Source organism: Gasterosteus aculeatus, chromosome Y, assembly GCF_964276395.1.
Source record: "Gasterosteus aculeatus chromosome Y, fGasAcu3.hap1.1, whole genome shotgun sequence".
In the NCBI taxonomy this organism is placed as follows: Eukaryota; Metazoa; Chordata; class Actinopteri; order Perciformes; family Gasterosteidae; genus Gasterosteus; species Gasterosteus aculeatus.
Window position 1 is genome coordinate 247,084 of NC_135709.1, and position 17,675 is coordinate 264,758.

Consider the following 17,675-nt stretch of genomic DNA (forward strand, 5'->3'; position numbering starts at 1 on the left):
CTTGAACTCATACACTGGAATTGTGTACGTAGACAAGGTTTCAGGACTCGTTGGCGCAGTAGGCAGTGGGTCAGTCTCATAATCTGAAGGCCGTGAGTTAGACCCTCACACGGCACGGTTTTTAACCCTCTTGTCCTCAATTTCTTGATGTCCAGAGACACAAATAATATGTAGAGCTTTTTCTGTCAGCAGTAAAACCGTCTCATTGGCCTTGGAGATCTCGCCCCCCACGCAGACCAGGTGAGCTGGGTCGCACCTGCAGAAACTTCCCTCTTCATACATGGTACATTCTCATGTACTGCACATCAAACACCCATTTATGCAGAATATCTGGACTGTTTTATGGAAATCCTCTTAGATGTACCACATTCTTCTGTGGCCAGGGAAGGTAATAAAGATGTAAAGATGCCAAGGACTTCTGTGCCAAACACACTTCTGACAGTAGGGCAAATAGTGCATTTATTTACAGGTTTGGTATCTAAAAAAATGCCGCTTGCAGCAAAGCTCAGTGCCATACAGACATCTGTGAGATGGTGAGATGCTTCACGCTGGTCTGATCTGTCCCCAAACATCCGCCAATGTCTGAAAGCACATCTCAGTATCAGTGCTTTTTCATCCAACACGTGGTTGAGAAATGGGCATCATGGTGCAAGAAACAGGCGAATGGGACTTTATATATATACAATTGAACACTCCTCAGTGCGCAGTTTCACCCACCAGCGGACAGAGCGCGCGACTACAACCCAAGTCAAGTCAAAACTAAATTCATCCAACATAACCCGAATATCACAGTTTAATCCCTTATCCTGGTTTCAGCTCTCTGAGCCCAACGTGGTACTGTTTCACTGCCACCATCAATAAACACCTCTCCCCTTAGCTTATTGGCTAATATTGACGTTGAAATACCTCCCTATATATTGTTGCGGTTTATTGGTCGTTGGGTCGGTTTTGTATAAATGGAGTCGTGAGGATTGGTCTACCTAAATGTCAGTCATCCTTGGCAAAGCCTCTGAAGCCCCGCCTCCCCTCCATTCATTGGATTAGACGCCAGTTTGCACCGGGTTAGACTGGCGATTGGCTAGACAGACGTCGGTTACGATTCGCCCCCAGTCATTGGCTGTTGATTTTGCTTTAGCGTTGTGTGTTTATTTATTTTTTCTATCATCCTAAACCAGTCAGACAAGCAGAGACGGCTAAAAATGCTAATGAGCACTCCAGTGATTGTCACAGAAAAATAATGTTTATATCAACGAAGATACACGTTCTCAGGATTTAACCCAGTATCTTACACGTGAGTACAGCATCGATCCGTGTTCGTAGTTGGGCAGTGAGACGCAGACACCAGTAGCGTAACGCTAACGTCAGTTACCGGCGTTATATTGTCGTAAAGATAATGAGCTCATTTGACGTTGGGGTTGTATTGGCTAATGCCCACTCCGGGGCGTCGTGTAAACTCCTCATTAAGTCCTTAAAAACGTCGTCGCTCGCAGCAGTTGAGTTGACGCGGGGTAAGTTGAAGGGCTTCGAATGGCCACCGGCAGCGGGGCGGGCGCCACCTCGGGTCCCCGAACCGTCCAGGAGGGACTCGCCTCACTTGTTTGTGGGGTTTTTTCTCCCTAGTTAGTTCTGGAAGAGACGCGTGTAGTTGCTGGTCGAGCCGAGCAACCGTTTGGCTTCTCGGCTCTCGGAAGTTGACTGCGAGCAACTTTCCTCGTTAAAACTCTGTTCGGGCGGACGAGGGGCCGTTGCCCCGCGGATCGACCTCTCTGTTCGGACCCGGTTCGTGTAGCCTCCGCTAGTCCCACTTCCTCGTCTCTGGGTCACTGACCTTTTTACGGTGGCTAGTTACCGGTTGTAATGACGTAACCAGGTGTCTCCGTGGACATCCCGTCTCATCCCCGCATGAATGCATGTGCTCTGTTTGACTTCAGCTCTTTTATTACTAGTCGTAGAGGAACCTATTGTATTTCATTATTATTCTCACTAATCAAATGCCTTTTTGAGGCCTTTATCATATTCCAAAAGTATTTAAATGTGGCATGTATATCTGGACTGTTTGATACTTTTGGGGTCTCCCATTTGGGTACAATGAAATGTCTCCATAGCGCCCCCTAGAAAGGTAAAACATATCTTGTTGATATCTTCTTCCTTTGAGAAGCTCTGGGCTAAAGAACAAGCGGTGCGGCTTAATCCAAATGCTTTGGCCTGTCCTCAGCAAACTACAACACATGTGAACTTTGAACCCCTGAACACACCCTGTTTTTTTGAGAATATTTGAACAATATGGGGCGCTGCACTACTATTAATCGTTGAAAATCTGCCTTTTTGGCCCATTTTCGTAGGCCAAAAAGGCAGTGTGATCTCGAGGACCTCAGCTTTAAAAATTTGTATTTTGCCGGAAGAAATTGCAAACTATGTGTGTAGGGAGCATTTTTGAAAAACCACCATTTGGCATGAAAAGTGAATTCGTTTTAACTCCACCACACTTTATCTAGTCTGCTCCATATTTCTCATATAGCATGAACTTTTTAATTCCTTTTTAACCTTAGTCATAGCGCCACCTGGGGAAAACAGGAAATTGGATGTTTTTTTTAGTTTACACCCTGCTCCTCACAGGTTAATCTGAGATCTAAGACGTTGATAATGCTTCACTGTGGACATTCTAAGAATCCGATAATCGGTGGCGAGAAGGTGCATCGGCAAAGCTGATCCTTCGCCAAGAACAACTAAACCGTTGAACAGTTAAACCTTTGTAACTCTACTGGACATCATCGGATTCTTTCCAAGTTACACAAGTTTGATGACACTCTGGGCCTGAAGAGATGCAAAGTTAAATCATGTCATAGCGCCACCTACTGGTAACAGAAAGTCAAATTTTCTAGTATCCAGTAAAAAACGAAGGTGGCATTTCGAGAGGCTTTAATCTCGATACATCTGTCCTGGTTATCACCGAGTGGCACCGTGGGAATGTGTACTCTATGCCTGAAGTGGTAATACTGTGTAACTATTGATTTTCCCTTTTAAATATAATCTGAAATTGACCAGATGTAGTCTTGTGATTGATATTTGGGGATGTGTACTACTGGTCTGAAGTGAAATGATTTTGTAACTATTGATAGTTTCCTTTTAATTCTAATCTCAAATTGACCAAAAATAGTCCTGTGATGGAGAATTTGAAGCAAACTCGCCCATGTATGGTATTTTGGAACGGTGCATCAGAATGTGCTGGTTATCCCTGATAGACACCTTGGGGATGTGCACTATGAACCTGAAGTGGAATTATCATGTAGCTGTTGGTCGTTTCCTTTTTAAATACCATCTGAAATTGATTATAAGGCTTGTGAATGTGATTTAACAGAAGGTTTGGTGGTCTATGACATTTCGCGTCACTCCACGCGGGCGGTTAACGACGACTGACTCTTGGACGCTTTGTCCGACGGCCGCAGGGGTTCTCGGCTGCGTTTTTAGCCGTCCGGCCGGTTCCCCGACGTGCAGAGTTGCGAGGACCCGTCCAACGCTGCTCGCAGCTTTAATTCTTCTTCTTCTTACTACTATTGCTTGTTCCAGTAAGGGTCGCTCATTCTCTGATTGCATTGAACCACGGTGGCGTCTTGGTGGATTTACAGGCAAAGGAAGTGGTGTCCTGTGTGTGAGTCTGTGCATGTTAAGAGGTACACACAGTTAGGATGTCTTCATAAGGCATCCCTTATTTTGATTAAGAACTGTCCTCCATTCTTTGCCTTGAGGTGGGTTCGATTATTCATTTGATGGATGTCTCCCAACCGCTGACAGCCAGTACTTTTATGGCATCACTTTAGGCTCCACGCTGAGTGTTCGCATGATGCACAGAAACCGCTGACAGAGGATACGAGAAGCAGGCAGGGAGAAAAATAAACTGCTCTTCCTTTTGTAGAATAAAGAGCCATCATGGCGTTGAATTCACTGGACATCCTCCGGTAATTCTCATAGTTAGATTTTGAGGAGTGACGCTTGTAAACTCTCCTGCATCCATGAAAAACAGTTAAGATTTTCCCACAAAACATTTGATCCAAGAGGACTTTATAAACAAGCACCGTACCCGTTGATTAGTAGTCATGTTGGATCCGCTGTAATGAATATAATTGAGTTTTTCTCTTAAATATTGAATTCGTGGAATGATGACACTTGTAGCATTTTGTACCGTAACATTGCAACAAAGTTGCTCCGCCTGTAAGTGTAGTTTTTCCTTTCGCCACAAAGGACTCCTGAGTACGCAGCGCTTCTCAGCAAATGTGACCATATTGTTGTCTTTCAGAAATTAAGATTGCTTAAATTCCTCAATTGTGATGTCAATCAACCATTTGTGGTACCGCCCACCTTCCCTTATATCGTTCAATGCAACTTGAATGTGTTTATTACTTTAACAGGTCTTTGAATAGTTGTTAAGTATGTAACTCTGCAGACTTGACACACACACACACACACACACACACGCACACAGGGAAGGAAGCCCTGCAGAACCACCGCTTCTTTTACAAACCCATCCGAAAAGTGCGACAGTTGACTGTCGCTGGTCACGTCTCTCTAATTCTCTCTCTATCTGCCGTGTTTTTTTTAGTAGTTTTTGCGGAACTGCGTTCAGTTTTGAGTAAATAATACATTGGTACTGTGTGTATTGCAGAATGAATCACAACTCCAGCAAACGTGGGATTTGATACACGGGTGGACTTTCAGCCCGTTCTCCACGAGTATGAACTTTGACCTGAAACGCCCCCATCCCAGCATTGTTTACGCAAGTCGCCCATCGATGTGTGAAAGAAATTGGACGTGTGTTTTTTTTTCTTCCTTTCTTTTCTTTGAGTTTAGTGCTTCTAGCCGAGTCAGGGATCCAACCCAAGCTCAGAGCGGTACGGGATGAAGCTCACGCTGTGTGTCGATACGCTCTGCTTCCCAGGTGTGATGATGCCAGCTGACTGGTCTTTCCGCCGCTTCCTCCTGCCCGTCGCCACTTGGCAGTGCGAGTGACCTGGCAGGGCCGTACGCGGCCGCCATGTCGGTGACCGTCCACGAGAATCGCAAGTCCCGCACCAGCACGGGCTCCATGAACATCTCGCTGTTCCACAAGCCGTCGCACCCCGACAGCGTCCTGACCCACCTGAACACGCTGCGGAAGCAGTGCATGTTCACCGACGTCACGCTGTGGGCCGGGGATCGCTCCTTTCCGTGCCACAGGTAAACCCGCACGCCAACAAACCATTTGTGCTTTTCAACGCCGGCGTCTCAACTGGGAGCCCTTCTCTGTGCTGTCTGTGTCTCGCAGGGTCGTCCTGGCGGCGTGCAGCAGGTATTTTGAGGCCATGTTCAGCGGAGGGCTACGGGAGAGTCTGGACAGCGACGTCAACTTCCGAGACAGCATTCACCCCGAGGTGCTGCTGCCGTTAGCCGTTCTTTTTCTATTTACGGGCCCATCGCAGCAGTTTCTGGGTGTCTTGCTCGGTCAGGTCTTACTGGTCTGAGTATTTGTCGATTATTCTCTATTGATTGTGTTGGTTATTGACTCCCTAATCTCCCCATCTTCCTTCATAGTATATTAAATCTTTTCTACAATGTAGAATTTTTTTTTGATTAAATCTATTAATGTCGAGTTTTTATTTATCTTGCGTTTCCAAATCATTACGGCTCTGCTGGTACGGGACTGTGGTTCAGACAAAAAGCTCTGGATCCTTCCTGTCAGTCACACTTTTTAAAAAGAAAATGTATCTTTGATGAAGCTGGAATTGGCTGAGGAAATAAGCTAAGACGCATTTATATGCCACTTAGTGTGATTCTGATTTATTCACACACACACACTGAGGACATTGATGACAGCACATTAGTTCTTTTTTTAAACTGTTTAATCGTGAATTATTGGCCAAAACCAAGCGATTCTATGTAAAAATCCAGCAACCGCACGCAGCCTCCATGGAATGAGCCGCTGTGCCACGAGCGTATTGTCCTACAGCGGTTTGACTTTCTCAGGTCCTGGAGCTCCTGCTGGACTTTGCCTATTCGTCTCGAGTCATCATCAACGAGGAGAACGCCGAGTCGCTGCTGGAGGCCGGCGACATGCTGCAGTTCCACGACATTCGGGACGCCGCAGCCGAGTTCTTGGAGAAGAACCTGCACTCCTCCAACTGCCTGGGGATGATGCTGCTGTCGGACGCCCATCAGTGCAAAAGGCTGTACGAGCTGTCGTGGAGGATGTGTCTGCTGCACTACGAGACGGTGAGGAGTCTTTGCATTGTTGGTGTTGTGACACAGCTTTCCGTTACGTCTGCAGACAGCAGCTCTCCTCCTCAGTACTCGGTAGGCTTTTTACACATTTCTGTGTGCCGTCATAGATGACTAAATTGCAGCCGGTAGCTGTCTTCATCTCCCTCCAATAACTCAAGCAGGTGTATTGTACAATTCGTTTTTCAAGATCTCTGAGTGTTTGTCCTTTTTAGGTGAGAGAATCTGAGGATTTCTACAGCCTCTCTAAAGAAAAGCTGCTGGAGCTCATCCTCAGCGACGAGCTGGAGATCGAAGATGAGCAGGTGAGTGGTGCCGTTCCCTGTTTCTCTCCCCGATCTTCTTCAATCTGTTCGTAAGGACCAGTAACCGGCAACCAAATGCATTTGGTTCTGTCCATTACAGCAGCGTGTAATAGCAACAGCGTCTGAGGCAGCTAAATGCTCCTGTTCTGAACATGATCTATATTGCATGCGGCAGGTGGTGTTCAGCTCCGTGATGCGCTGGCTCCGGTACGACCTGGAGGGTCGGCGTCACCATTTACCGGAGCTGCTGAGGGGCGTCAGGCTGGCGCTGCTGCCATCCGAGTGCCTGCTGGAGGCCGTGGCCTGTGAAGAGCTGGTCATGGCGGACAAAAGGAGCAGGTGTGCTTCTTCCAGGGGCTGCATGCATCAATACAATAAGATCTCCATTCCAACGTGCAACCCGAGATTACAAAAACACACCAGAAGACGCTGCTTGCATAACGCCGGTCCCACCCGCTCTCCTTGCAGTGTTCAAACTCAAGTTACACCAACAACAACAGAGCACGAGGCACCGCAAGCCTGATGAGGAATCCCCTGCAGCTCATAAGGAAACACTGTTTAGTTTGAGATTACTGATCCACATTAGGGGCTTAATATGGTGCGCGGGTCTGTAAGGTTGAATCAATATCTTTAAATTCCGTCATGTGATTGACTCTTATCCCCGTTTATCTCCCTCTTTCCTTTTTCCCACTTTTTTCCCTCATCTCCATTTTCTTTCTGTCCTGTCAACACCTTTTTAATAATGTTTCTGTTTTCTACTCTTTCCTCTACTTTTACCTCTGTCCTTTTTCTTGTTTCCTTCATCTCTTCTCCCCTTTCCCTCCCTCTCCTCTTTCCCCCTCGCCTTCCTTTCCTCTGCTCTCCCTTTTCTCTTTCTACTTATCCACTCTCAGTTCTTAACCAGAGGTTTTACATCTGAGGCAGTGGTCCACTGTGCAACGTAGACTTGTCTTTGAAGGACACTTCAAAGACAAGTCGAAATCGAGACACGTCAGCCGCTGATGGAGAATTAAGTGTTTCAGAAACTCATTATGCAACTCAAGTGTCTTCATCTCAAGTGGTGTAAACTTTCCCCTGCAGGTCAATCGTCGAAGAGGCAATGCAGTGCAAGAAGAAAATCCTCCAGAACGATGGAGTAGTGACCAGTCCCTGTGCTCGGCCGCGTAAGGCTGGCCACACGCTGCTTATACTGGGAGGCCAGACCTTCATGTGTGACAAGATATACCAGGTGAAGGACCTGAACGACTACGCATCGAGTGTGTGATGCTCGCTTAAATGTAATTACGTGGCAGGTATTGGTTTTGGTGATCAAACCTCGGGGAGGGATCTCTCATCCAACATGGACCGAGTAAACAATTGAATAAAATAAGAACAAGTTAATCCATAACGCAGATTAAAGAAATAATGTGAACACTCAGTTAATATCCAAAATGAAACCATAGATCTCACATCTATACTCGGGCAGAGGACGTAGCTGATGGATGTAGAACTGCAGACCAATCGTTGACCTTTCTGTTCTCAGAAGACTCACCCACAGCAATCTTCTCTTCGTTGACCTGAACCAATATTCCGCTCACACACTCACACCCACTGTTGTTTGATGACCTGTTTTTTAGGTTGACCACAAAGCCAAGGAGATCATTCCCAAGGCAGAGCTCCCCAGCCCCAGGAAGGAGTTCAGTGCGTGCGCCATCGGCTGCAAGGTCTACGTCACCGGAGGACGAGGGTCTGAGAACGGCGTCTCTAAAGACGTCTGGATCTATGACACCGTCCACGAGGAGTGGTCTAAAGGAGCGCCCATGCTAATAGCCAGGCGAGCTAGACACCTTTCATACAGTGAACCTTTCATAGTTCTCCACCACTATGGAGTGTGATCTGCTGATAATTAGTTGTCAAATGACCTTGACTTTGCAGTGACTGTTGATCGGCGTCTTTAAATGCTAAATAGGGGTTCCGCATGGGTCAGTGCTGGATCCCTTTTTATTATTTAGTTTATATATCAATGATCTGCCTGAACGTGGCCAAGCTAACGAATGCGTAGGAAAGGATCCCACAATTTTCTTTTTCTGATCTTCAACATCTTGGCGTGTGATTTATTTTTTTCTGCTCTGCAGGTTCGGCCACGGTTCCGCCGAGCTGGAGAATAGTCTCTACGTCGTCGGAGGTCATACGGCCATAGCGGGAGTTTTTCCTGCTTCCCCATCAGTCTCCCTAAAACAGGTGAGGACTTTTTATCAGGAGAAATAATTTGATTGTTTGAATATTAATATGTTCATGTGGTTGATTTAAGATGCGTTTGAAATAATTCATATGGTTTTAAATCCACGCGCTCATACTCGTTGTGTTAATAGTAAAAACAGCAGCTCAGGAATCATCCACCAACCCAAACGCTCCTCCTCCATAGTGGATAACTGTGTACATATTATACATGAATCCTGATGAATGCAGAACGTGTGTGAAAGTGACACATACATTTGTACACAAATGCATACAGCCTGTAATATTAGATAGATGGATACTTTATTGATCCCTCAAGAGGGAAATGTTGGTATCACAGCAGCGTGTACAGGGAAGGAAATAGAATAAAAAGATGCACATTATATACAATATAATGTGATAGAAATATTAAATAAAATAAACTAAAACTGAAACAAAAGAATAACCAAACGAGACAATAATAATAATTAGTAAAAGGAGAAGAGGAAGAGCAGTAGCATCACAGCAGTACAGGGTTCTTATCAGCCAGGGATGATTTATTGTAAAGTGTTATTGCAGGAATGACCTCCTGTATCGGCCCTTGTGACAGCGGAGCGATACATAATTATTATTATTGTTATCATGCAAAATCGATCTGGCTGCTGGTCTCACTTTGCTAATGAGAAATAAAACCCGGCCGTGTAATGTCCCCGTAGGTGGAGAGGTATGACCCCCTCGGCAACAAATGGACTATGATGGCTCCTCTGAGGGACGGCGTGAGCAACGCCGCCGTGGTCAGCGCCAAACTCAAGCTCTTTGTTTTCGGGGGGACGACCATTCACAGAGACAAGGCCTCCAAGGTCGGTGGATTTGTACGTCGACCTTCCTTATAATCCCACAATTCAGTTTCTGGCTAAATTGAGTCCACGCTCCCATCTGACGCCGACGCTCCCCCACGTGTGCGCCCTGTCCAGGTCCAGTGCTACGACCCCGCGGGTAACCGCTGGAACATCGCGGCCGAATGCCCCAAGCCGTGGCGCTACACGGCGGCCGCTGTCCTGGGCAGCCAGATCTTCATCATGGGCGGCGACACCGAATTCACCGCCGTCTCCGCCTACCGCTTCGACTGCGACACCAACCAGTGGACCCGGGTCGGGGACATGACCTCGAAGCGGATGAGCTGCCACGCCGTGGCCTCCGGGAACAAGCTGTACGTGGTGGGCGGTTACTTCGGGACGCAGCGGTGTAAAACGTTGGACTGCTACGACCCCACGTCGGACAGCTGGAACTCCATCACCACGGTGCCTTACTCGCTCATCCCCACCGCCTTCGTCAGCACATGGAAGCACCTGCCGGCCTGACGGGATCATCCCAGGTACACTTCTCACCGCGTTCTACGGCAGTAAAATGATCCAAACCAAAACACACGTGGAACATAAACGTAAATAACGCGGGTTTCCACCTACTGCATCTCCACTAAAGTCTGTGGGACCATCTTCACCACTTGAAAACCAGCCAGTTCCTAAGATGAGTCAACAGTTCTGAGGCAACTCTTGTGCTGATGGAGCTGTGACTTAATATCCAGGGCTGTTGCGTCGCAGTCAGGGGGGGTTGTGAGTCCCTCTGGTGCTCTCTGCCCCGCTGCACACGGACGTATTTCATGTCATTGTGGGTGGAGTCCTTTCAGGGGCGGGGGGACGCCCCCCTGTTATAATGGGGACTGGCCATGATTTACAGCAGATTTATGCCACGTGGACTCGCTGCAATTCACAAGATTCAGTGCAGAAGCAGAAAAAAAGCCTAACTGACTTGAGTTCTCCTCATTGGGTCCATGAAGTTACTTTGAATGTAGAAACTACTACCAGGTAAATATGAAGTAGGTTAGAGAGTCCGTGCAGAGTGTTTTACTTGATGCACGTTCCCACAACTTGAAAAAGGGACTGAAATTTATCTACATGGAGATTTTAGGTTCACTGGGTTCCACTGAATGACTGAGTCCACTAGATACGTTTCCACTTCTTTTCTCTTCATTTTCTAACATGTAAAAAACAAATGCTTTAAATAATTAACTTGAGTTTGAAATGAGCTGTTGAAATGTCCAACAGCTTCAATGTAACAAACGAACACCCTCACAATGGTCAGTACAAACACAATAAATAGTCATTTGGCATTTTACAAATAACTAACAATTTCATGCCCATTTGTAAGCGGAACCCGTAGCAGACGGTCGCTGCAGTAACGAACCATTTTAGTTCAAACCCCGATGCAGCAGCAGACTTGTAGAGTTTCTTCTCTAACCGGCTGCCTCTCCAGACTACGCAGGTCTTCCAGGTCTGCAGCTGCTCCGTACAAACCTCAGCGTTTGCTGTGGCGCGGCGAACAGCCCGGCTGAATTCGGCGCCCGTCGTCCTCCCCTCTCGCGCGTGCACAGCGGCGCATGACGTCAACATGAAACCTCCCTTCTTTGTTTTTCTCCCGTGCATTTTCCTTCAGACCTAAACTCCTCCTCGACTTCAGTCGCACAGAACTTTGAACTGAAAGCGACAAACGCCATTGGAACCCTGTGCAGGAAGCCTGCACTCAGAGAATCGAGTTGAAGCTTCCAACGTGTGGCTGTGTTGAAGCGAGGCAGTGGGGCTGCAGAAATCCATCCATTCCAATGGAGCTTTTTAGCTCGTTTTGTTTTTGATTCCGATGGGAAGTCTTGAGACGTGTGCGAGCTCTGCTTCCCCCCTCCATGATCTCCCTCAGGCTGCTGAGGACTCAACCGACTGTCATGTTGTTGATTCCCAGAACGCCATTAATTGGGATCGGGGTTAAGTAAATGCCACTGCAGCTCCTTTCTCTCTCCGTCAGGGCGGTGCGGTGGGTCTAGTCAATGTGGGGGTCACGCTCGCTCCGTGAGGCATCTGTGTTACATAATGCGCTGTGAGGAAGCTCCTGTTCTCCTTCAAGTGGGAAAAAGAAGCCGTGCAGTGGGACTGCAGCACTGAAATATCCTCTCTAACCCACCCACTGATGCGTACCCTCGTTCATCCTCAGCCCCCCCAACCCTCTTCCTCCCACAATCTTTCCTCTTCGCCTTCCTCACCCCTTCAAATATTCATGTTATGGAAGCTGAGTCCCAGAAGCTTCTTGTCCATCCTATTCGCAGCTGCTCATATCTTTAAATATGCAAACACGTCTTCGTCCTCCAGCTGGTTTGCTTTTACCTTCTGACCTCAACTCTGTTTTTAAGATGTGACAATAAACATTTGTGATGGATCTTACTGGAATTTCGTACCGCTTCCAGCAGAGCGGCGGCCGCCTCCCGTGGGTCCCCGCTCGGCCTCACTGATGGCAGCTTGTAGGCAGCGTGGGCACCTTTTTTTTTAAATGGTTATGATTTATTTATCATCAACAGCCCATTAAAAACCCATTTGGCTCCTGCTGCAGTTGTGACTCATTTACGGTACCAGTAATGAGAGCGGTCCGCGCTGATTGACGGGCGCCGTTAGTGTTCACATGGGACTCTCCAGGTGTTCCACTTGACCCCGTCCATGAAACCATTATTACCGTCAACTGACCAAACGAGCACGGGACTCCCCCAGGAGATGTTTGTGTTCTCTTTCCTCAGCGCAGCCACCTTGAAGAACTAAGAACAACTACGTGGGAGTTCAGCTTGAAGACCCCTCACACACACACACACACTGTAGTCAGACATGGATGTGTACTTGTGTGGTTCGTTGGCGTTTGGGTGCGTCTTTGTTGGGATTAAGCTTTCTGTCGGAGAGACATCTGTAAGAACATGAGATGAGGATTACGTTACTAGGAGAGAGATCCGCCGGTGATACTTACAGCTGAAGAGTCGGCCGGCCGACATCACATCACATCACATCACATCACATCACATCACATCACATCACTTTACATCACATTACATCACTTTACATCACTTTACATCACATTACATTACATGTCATTTAGCTGATTCTTTGGTCCAAAGCAAGAAGAACAAGAAAGTGCCTCAAATAAGCCGATGCACAACTTGCTGTAGATAAGAACCATTATAAGTCCAATGTAAGTGCTCCAGTTAGTTAGTGTGTTAGTGGAGGTAGAGTCTGAAGAGGTGTGTCTTTAGTCTGAAGATGTGAAGGCTCTCTGTGGTCCTGGTGTCTTCAGAGACCTCCTTCCACCATTTAGGAGCAGGACAGCAAAGAGTGGAGATCTAGTGGAGTGTTTTGCTCTCAGTGAGGAGGAACAAGCAGTTTATCACATGCAGAGCGGAGAGTGCGGGTCGGGATGTCGGGTTGGACCAGGTCCTGGATGGAAGCTGGACCCCATCCATTCACAGCCTGGTACGTGAGCACCATGTTTAGAACTGGATGAGCCACCGGTACCTAGTTAACTACTCCCTCGTCAGTGGAAGTCTGATACTAATTTAACCTCCACTCTGCTGTGCTGACCAGTCCCCCGGCGTCCAGGAGACAAAAGGTTGTTTGGCCTCAGCAGAAACTCCTCAAAATGCAAAACTACAATCACCATGTGGTGTTTTGTCAAACACCACACCACCACCAAGAAGAACTGGCACTAAGAAACGGCAAGAGCTAAAGCAAACTAGCAATAAACCCAACTTAAAACAGTAGAATCATCAAGTTTAGCAGACTAGCTTAGTTTAAAGAAAAGATACTTGGTCTGATTTCAGGTCGCCTGGATGTCTGAAAGCTAAACCAGTTCAGTCCGTCCTTCATTTCCTCCCCGTTACGTTTGTTGGAGGAAATCAGACAAACTGTTCTCCTTATTGAGTTCATGAATTAAAGTTCATTTAAATGTAGAAACTAATACCAAGTAAATATAAAGTAGGTTAAACACCTTTTAGCTGCTTTTTTCTTTTCTTTTAGTCTTTCAGCCCAAATCTTTGAAAGATGATCAAGGGGGAAAATGAAAGCTGGTGGATTTATGAATTTATTTGAAATCCGATCAAATTCACGTGACGGCGCTAAAACAGTAGCGGCGGATAAAGAAAAGTGGCTACCGTGTGCTGTGCGGCCCTAATCTTTCCTCACGTCTCTTTCAGGCATCGATTGTCCGCTGGGGGAGGATCTTCTGCTGCTCCACACAGGACCAGGGGGCAAAAAACAAAAGCTGCACCTCACGGACTGTGGATCAGCCCTGAGCGGTGTAACAGCAACACACACACACACACACACACACACACTCTCCGTGTGAGGCTCCTCAAACAGGCTCTGGATGGACGCACGTCGCTGAGTGCTTCTTTTTTTATGGCAAGAGGTTTGTGTATTTCTTTAATGTTTTAGTTCTAAATTCACTACTTTTTTTTCTCTTTTCATGCGTTTTTAAAACTACCAAAAGAGATTTTTTTCCCCCCTTGCGAGCTGTAAATGAAACATTCCCTGACTGTTATGTGTGGGCTTCTATTAGAGGCTTTGTCTGTGCATTTGAGAACACAATGGACAGTTGGTACGATGAGTAAAGTGATCATGTTGACGCCGCTAAGTGTTTCCATTAGTACGAACTCACTGAGCAAACGTCTGAGCTCTGCTGTGTTGTTCCACATTCACAGAGTTCTGTACAGCACAATGTTTAATGTGAGTCCCCTCAAACGGGAGGAATCAGCTACTAGTGACGCTCGGGCAGCTATTTTAAACTCCACAGCCGCACACAACAAATCAATACATGTGACTGCAGTGAGACCTCTGGTTTTCTGCTCTGCCACAAACCAGTTAAATAGAACTTCAGATATTGGACTGAAGAATTGATGCTGGCGCTTTATTAAGAATTCATCTGTAACCACGAGAGGATCTGTTGGCATCAGATCTTCTGGTCTCCAGCCTGAGCCCACAAAGACATGAGGTCACTGAACCACGGCCACTGGAGCGGTTAGCTAATATGGCTAACATGCTAACTAGGTTCTGATGAGGGAAGTCTGACCAGCAGGAGTCGACTCCTGTGATTCTATGGAAGTCGACGAGACAAGGACTTGATCTACACTATTAAACAGGAGTTTATGGTTTCATGAAGCAGAGTATTACAGGTCATTTAGCTTCTATCCAAAGCGACTTACGTTAGTGTGCAGCCGTACGCGCCGCCCGGGCAGCAGCTAGGGGTTGGGTGTCTTGCTCAGGGACACTTCGACGCGGGACGTGGAGCAGCCAGGGTTCGAACCACCAACCTTTGCGGCCCCCGGTGCACCCGCTCTACTCCACGCGCCGCTGTCTTCAGCTTCATGCTGCTTTAGGTCCCTGGTGCTATTTTCTTCATTTTCAGCATTGCCTTTAAATCGTGATGACTGAGGATTCTTTTGGCATCGCTTTCTACCAGAGAGCAAAATGATCTATTTTATTTTTTATCAGTCCTGACAGAAGTTAAGTTGGATTTATAGACAATATAAATCATTTATATAAAATGTGAGGCAACTAATCCAGTCTACAAAAGACAAAGTTAGTCCAATTCTACCGAATAAAGAATCTCTCTCTCTGCCTCTTACCTTGTTAATTCCAATATAAATGTGTGTGACACCTTCACATAAATCCGATCAGAGCGATGCATTGTGGGTGTGGGCGGGACTTGAATGCGCTCTGTCTCTATACGCTACCTATTGTTTGGTGACTGGGAGTTCTTCTCGAAGGCAAAGTGTTAAAGTGTTTCAACCCGTCGTATCATTTCTGTGGGACGAGGCTGCATCCAACAAAAGACCAAATATCTTCAAGTCGGAGACGCAGTAGATGTCCGCTGGTGGAACCTGGTCAAGAACAGAAGAAACAACTTAAACACAAATTCTTCCGTGCTTTCCAAACAATTCTTTGTCTTTACCTCCAGAAATATTACAGTAAAATGCACAGGAAACGCTGGTTGTGGATTTTTTTTCTGTAGAAATTGAAATGCACAAATGACAGATCTGAACGTCTTAAGTTGCAGGTGCACTGCTTGTGTTACCAGGAGCATCTTTAAGTGCTGTTGTGTTTTAAGTGTACGAGTAGCTGTCGCCTCGTGCACAGCGTGTCCTGCAGAAAGCTTCACTGCCAAAGAGCCGTTGTGAACCAGGAGCTGATCCCTAACTGAATGATGTGAAATGTGGTATTTTTCTGTAACACCTATGCACTTTTGATATTGATCAATGCATTGGATAGCAGTGACGTGTCCTACGCTGTCCCAGAGGTATGGAATGTTTGGTACATGTGGGAGATCACACCAGCTTTCCCTACACGGCTGGTACTATGGCACAGAAAGGACCCACGAGAATTCTGCAGGACACTGATGCATTGTCTCTGTGACACGGTGTCCCCCGGCGCTGTCCCCTTGCCAAGCGTGAGGAGACTGCAGAGAGAGGGCGGGGCCTCACTTCTTGGATTTCAGCAGAAGTGAAGAGATGCTCAGAAATACTCTGCGCCTGTTTTTAGAATTTCAAGTGTTTTTGGGTGAACGAAGGACTTTTAAACAATGTGGAAAAATTGAAGGAACTTCTTAGAGGAAAAAACATTAAGATGGTGTGTGTGTGTGTTTTGACCGGTGAAAATAAACTCACTTTTATGAAGTCTGTAGTGCTTGGATTTCAAGGATGATGGACGCATTAGGTCGCTCGCTTTAGGTCGGCGAACATTCTTTTACTGTGTTTTAGTGTGACATGAAAAGTTCTCAAACGAGCGACAGCATGACAGTACTTAAAATCAATGCACTAAATGGTAAAATGAATTGAGATGACGTTTTCATTCAGAATGGCAGAATAATAAAGTGCATTAATGGCCATCTTCCACAGGTCTGCTCTGTTTTAATCTCAGGTTTACAGCTGGATTCATGCATTTCTTTTACTCCTGACTTCTGAGAGTTGACAGCAGGTCCTGTATGGCTTCCCTTTAGAATATTTACTATAGTTGGTATCACTGTAATTTTTGAATCCAAGGGAAAAGCCCCATATATGTTTTTATGCACTTACGTTTTTATATATATATATATATATATATATATATATATATATATATATATATATATATATATATATATATATATATATATATATATATATATATATATATATATATATATAAACGGACACGTGGGGGGAGGGGTATGGCGGTTCCAAGTTAAAAAGGGTGCCATGGAGGCATATTAAAAAAAAAAATTAAAAAACTTGCAAGATCAAGAACCCAATAGCAGAAAAAACAGAAAACATCCTCTCTGGATGGGAAGTATCATCATTGCGTGACAAACAACATATTCATTTATTTGAGAGAAATGACTGTACATTTGAAAAACAGGAAGAGGAAAGATAAATAAAGCTTTATTTATTTAACAAAAAAAAATCATCCAACTAAACAAAATCCACAGTTATCATAGTTTGAAATTTGTACATAAAATATATTTACAAAATGTGTTGCTTTGCCCTTTCTTTGTACATAAAATGAGAAACAAACATTGTACCTTTTGTTTTTAGTACAAATACATTTCAAAAAGCTCACGGTTTAATGCAAGTGTGTAAAAGTCCTTATGAATGGTTTTATTAAAATTCTAGCGCACGCTGAATGGAACAACGTTAGGGAGGAGAGAGGGGGGCCCAAACCACCACAAACCTCCGAGCTTCTGTCACTTTAGCTTATTACGATCGAGACATCCAAAGCGGCACATTGTGTATCGAACGTTGGTGGATCCTCTGGAGTCACTTCCACTCATTCAAAATTACAGGACGAGTGAAAGCCGCTGCACCACAGCTGGTAAATCTAATGTCGATATTTAAATGAATTGATCCTTCTCTCCACAGCAGAAGCGAGACTGCCACTATGTGCGATGTGCTTGCTAATTTCAGAAAAATTAGGTAGCTGAATTCATAGCTCCGCATTACAGCAAAAACCATGAGTGGGAAATACATTCAGATTCAACATGTTAAACACTGTAATACATTCACAAGGATTGCCATCCGAGACACTTCCC

The 17,675-nt window shown here is 45.8% G+C and overlaps 1 protein-coding gene across 6 annotated transcripts; it reads left to right on the forward strand.

Annotated features, from left to right (window-relative positions):
• Nucleotides 1–1,059: 1,059 nt before the first annotated feature.
• enc2 (ectodermal-neural cortex 2) lies at nucleotides 1,060–16,284 on the forward strand. 6 transcript variants are annotated; one of them, XM_078097456.1, is made up of 13 exons: nucleotides 1,501–1,779; nucleotides 4,661–4,806; nucleotides 4,934–5,211; nucleotides 5,300–5,405; nucleotides 5,998–6,243; nucleotides 6,465–6,554; nucleotides 6,730–6,893; nucleotides 7,635–7,782; nucleotides 8,171–8,367; nucleotides 8,669–8,774; nucleotides 9,467–9,622; nucleotides 9,725–10,125; nucleotides 13,807–16,284. In XM_078097456.1, the coding sequence occupies exons 3-12, from the start codon at nucleotides 5,030–5,032 to the stop codon at nucleotides 10,109–10,111; spliced, it is 1,782 nt and encodes a 593-aa protein (XP_077953582.1). In that variant the 5' UTR covers nucleotides 1,501–1,779; nucleotides 4,661–4,806; nucleotides 4,934–5,029; the 3' UTR covers nucleotides 10,112–10,125; nucleotides 13,807–16,284. The 6 variants fall into 6 exon arrangements, with proteins under 6 accessions (XP_040019084.2, XP_040019081.2, XP_077953584.1 ...); XM_078097457.1 differs by having other exon boundaries at nucleotides 1,673–1,779; nucleotides 9,467–9,610; XM_040163150.2 differs by lacking the exons at nucleotides 1,501–1,779; nucleotides 4,661–4,806 and adding an exon at nucleotides 1,060–1,291 and having other exon boundaries at nucleotides 9,467–9,610.
• Nucleotides 16,285–17,675: the final 1,391 nt, after the last annotated feature.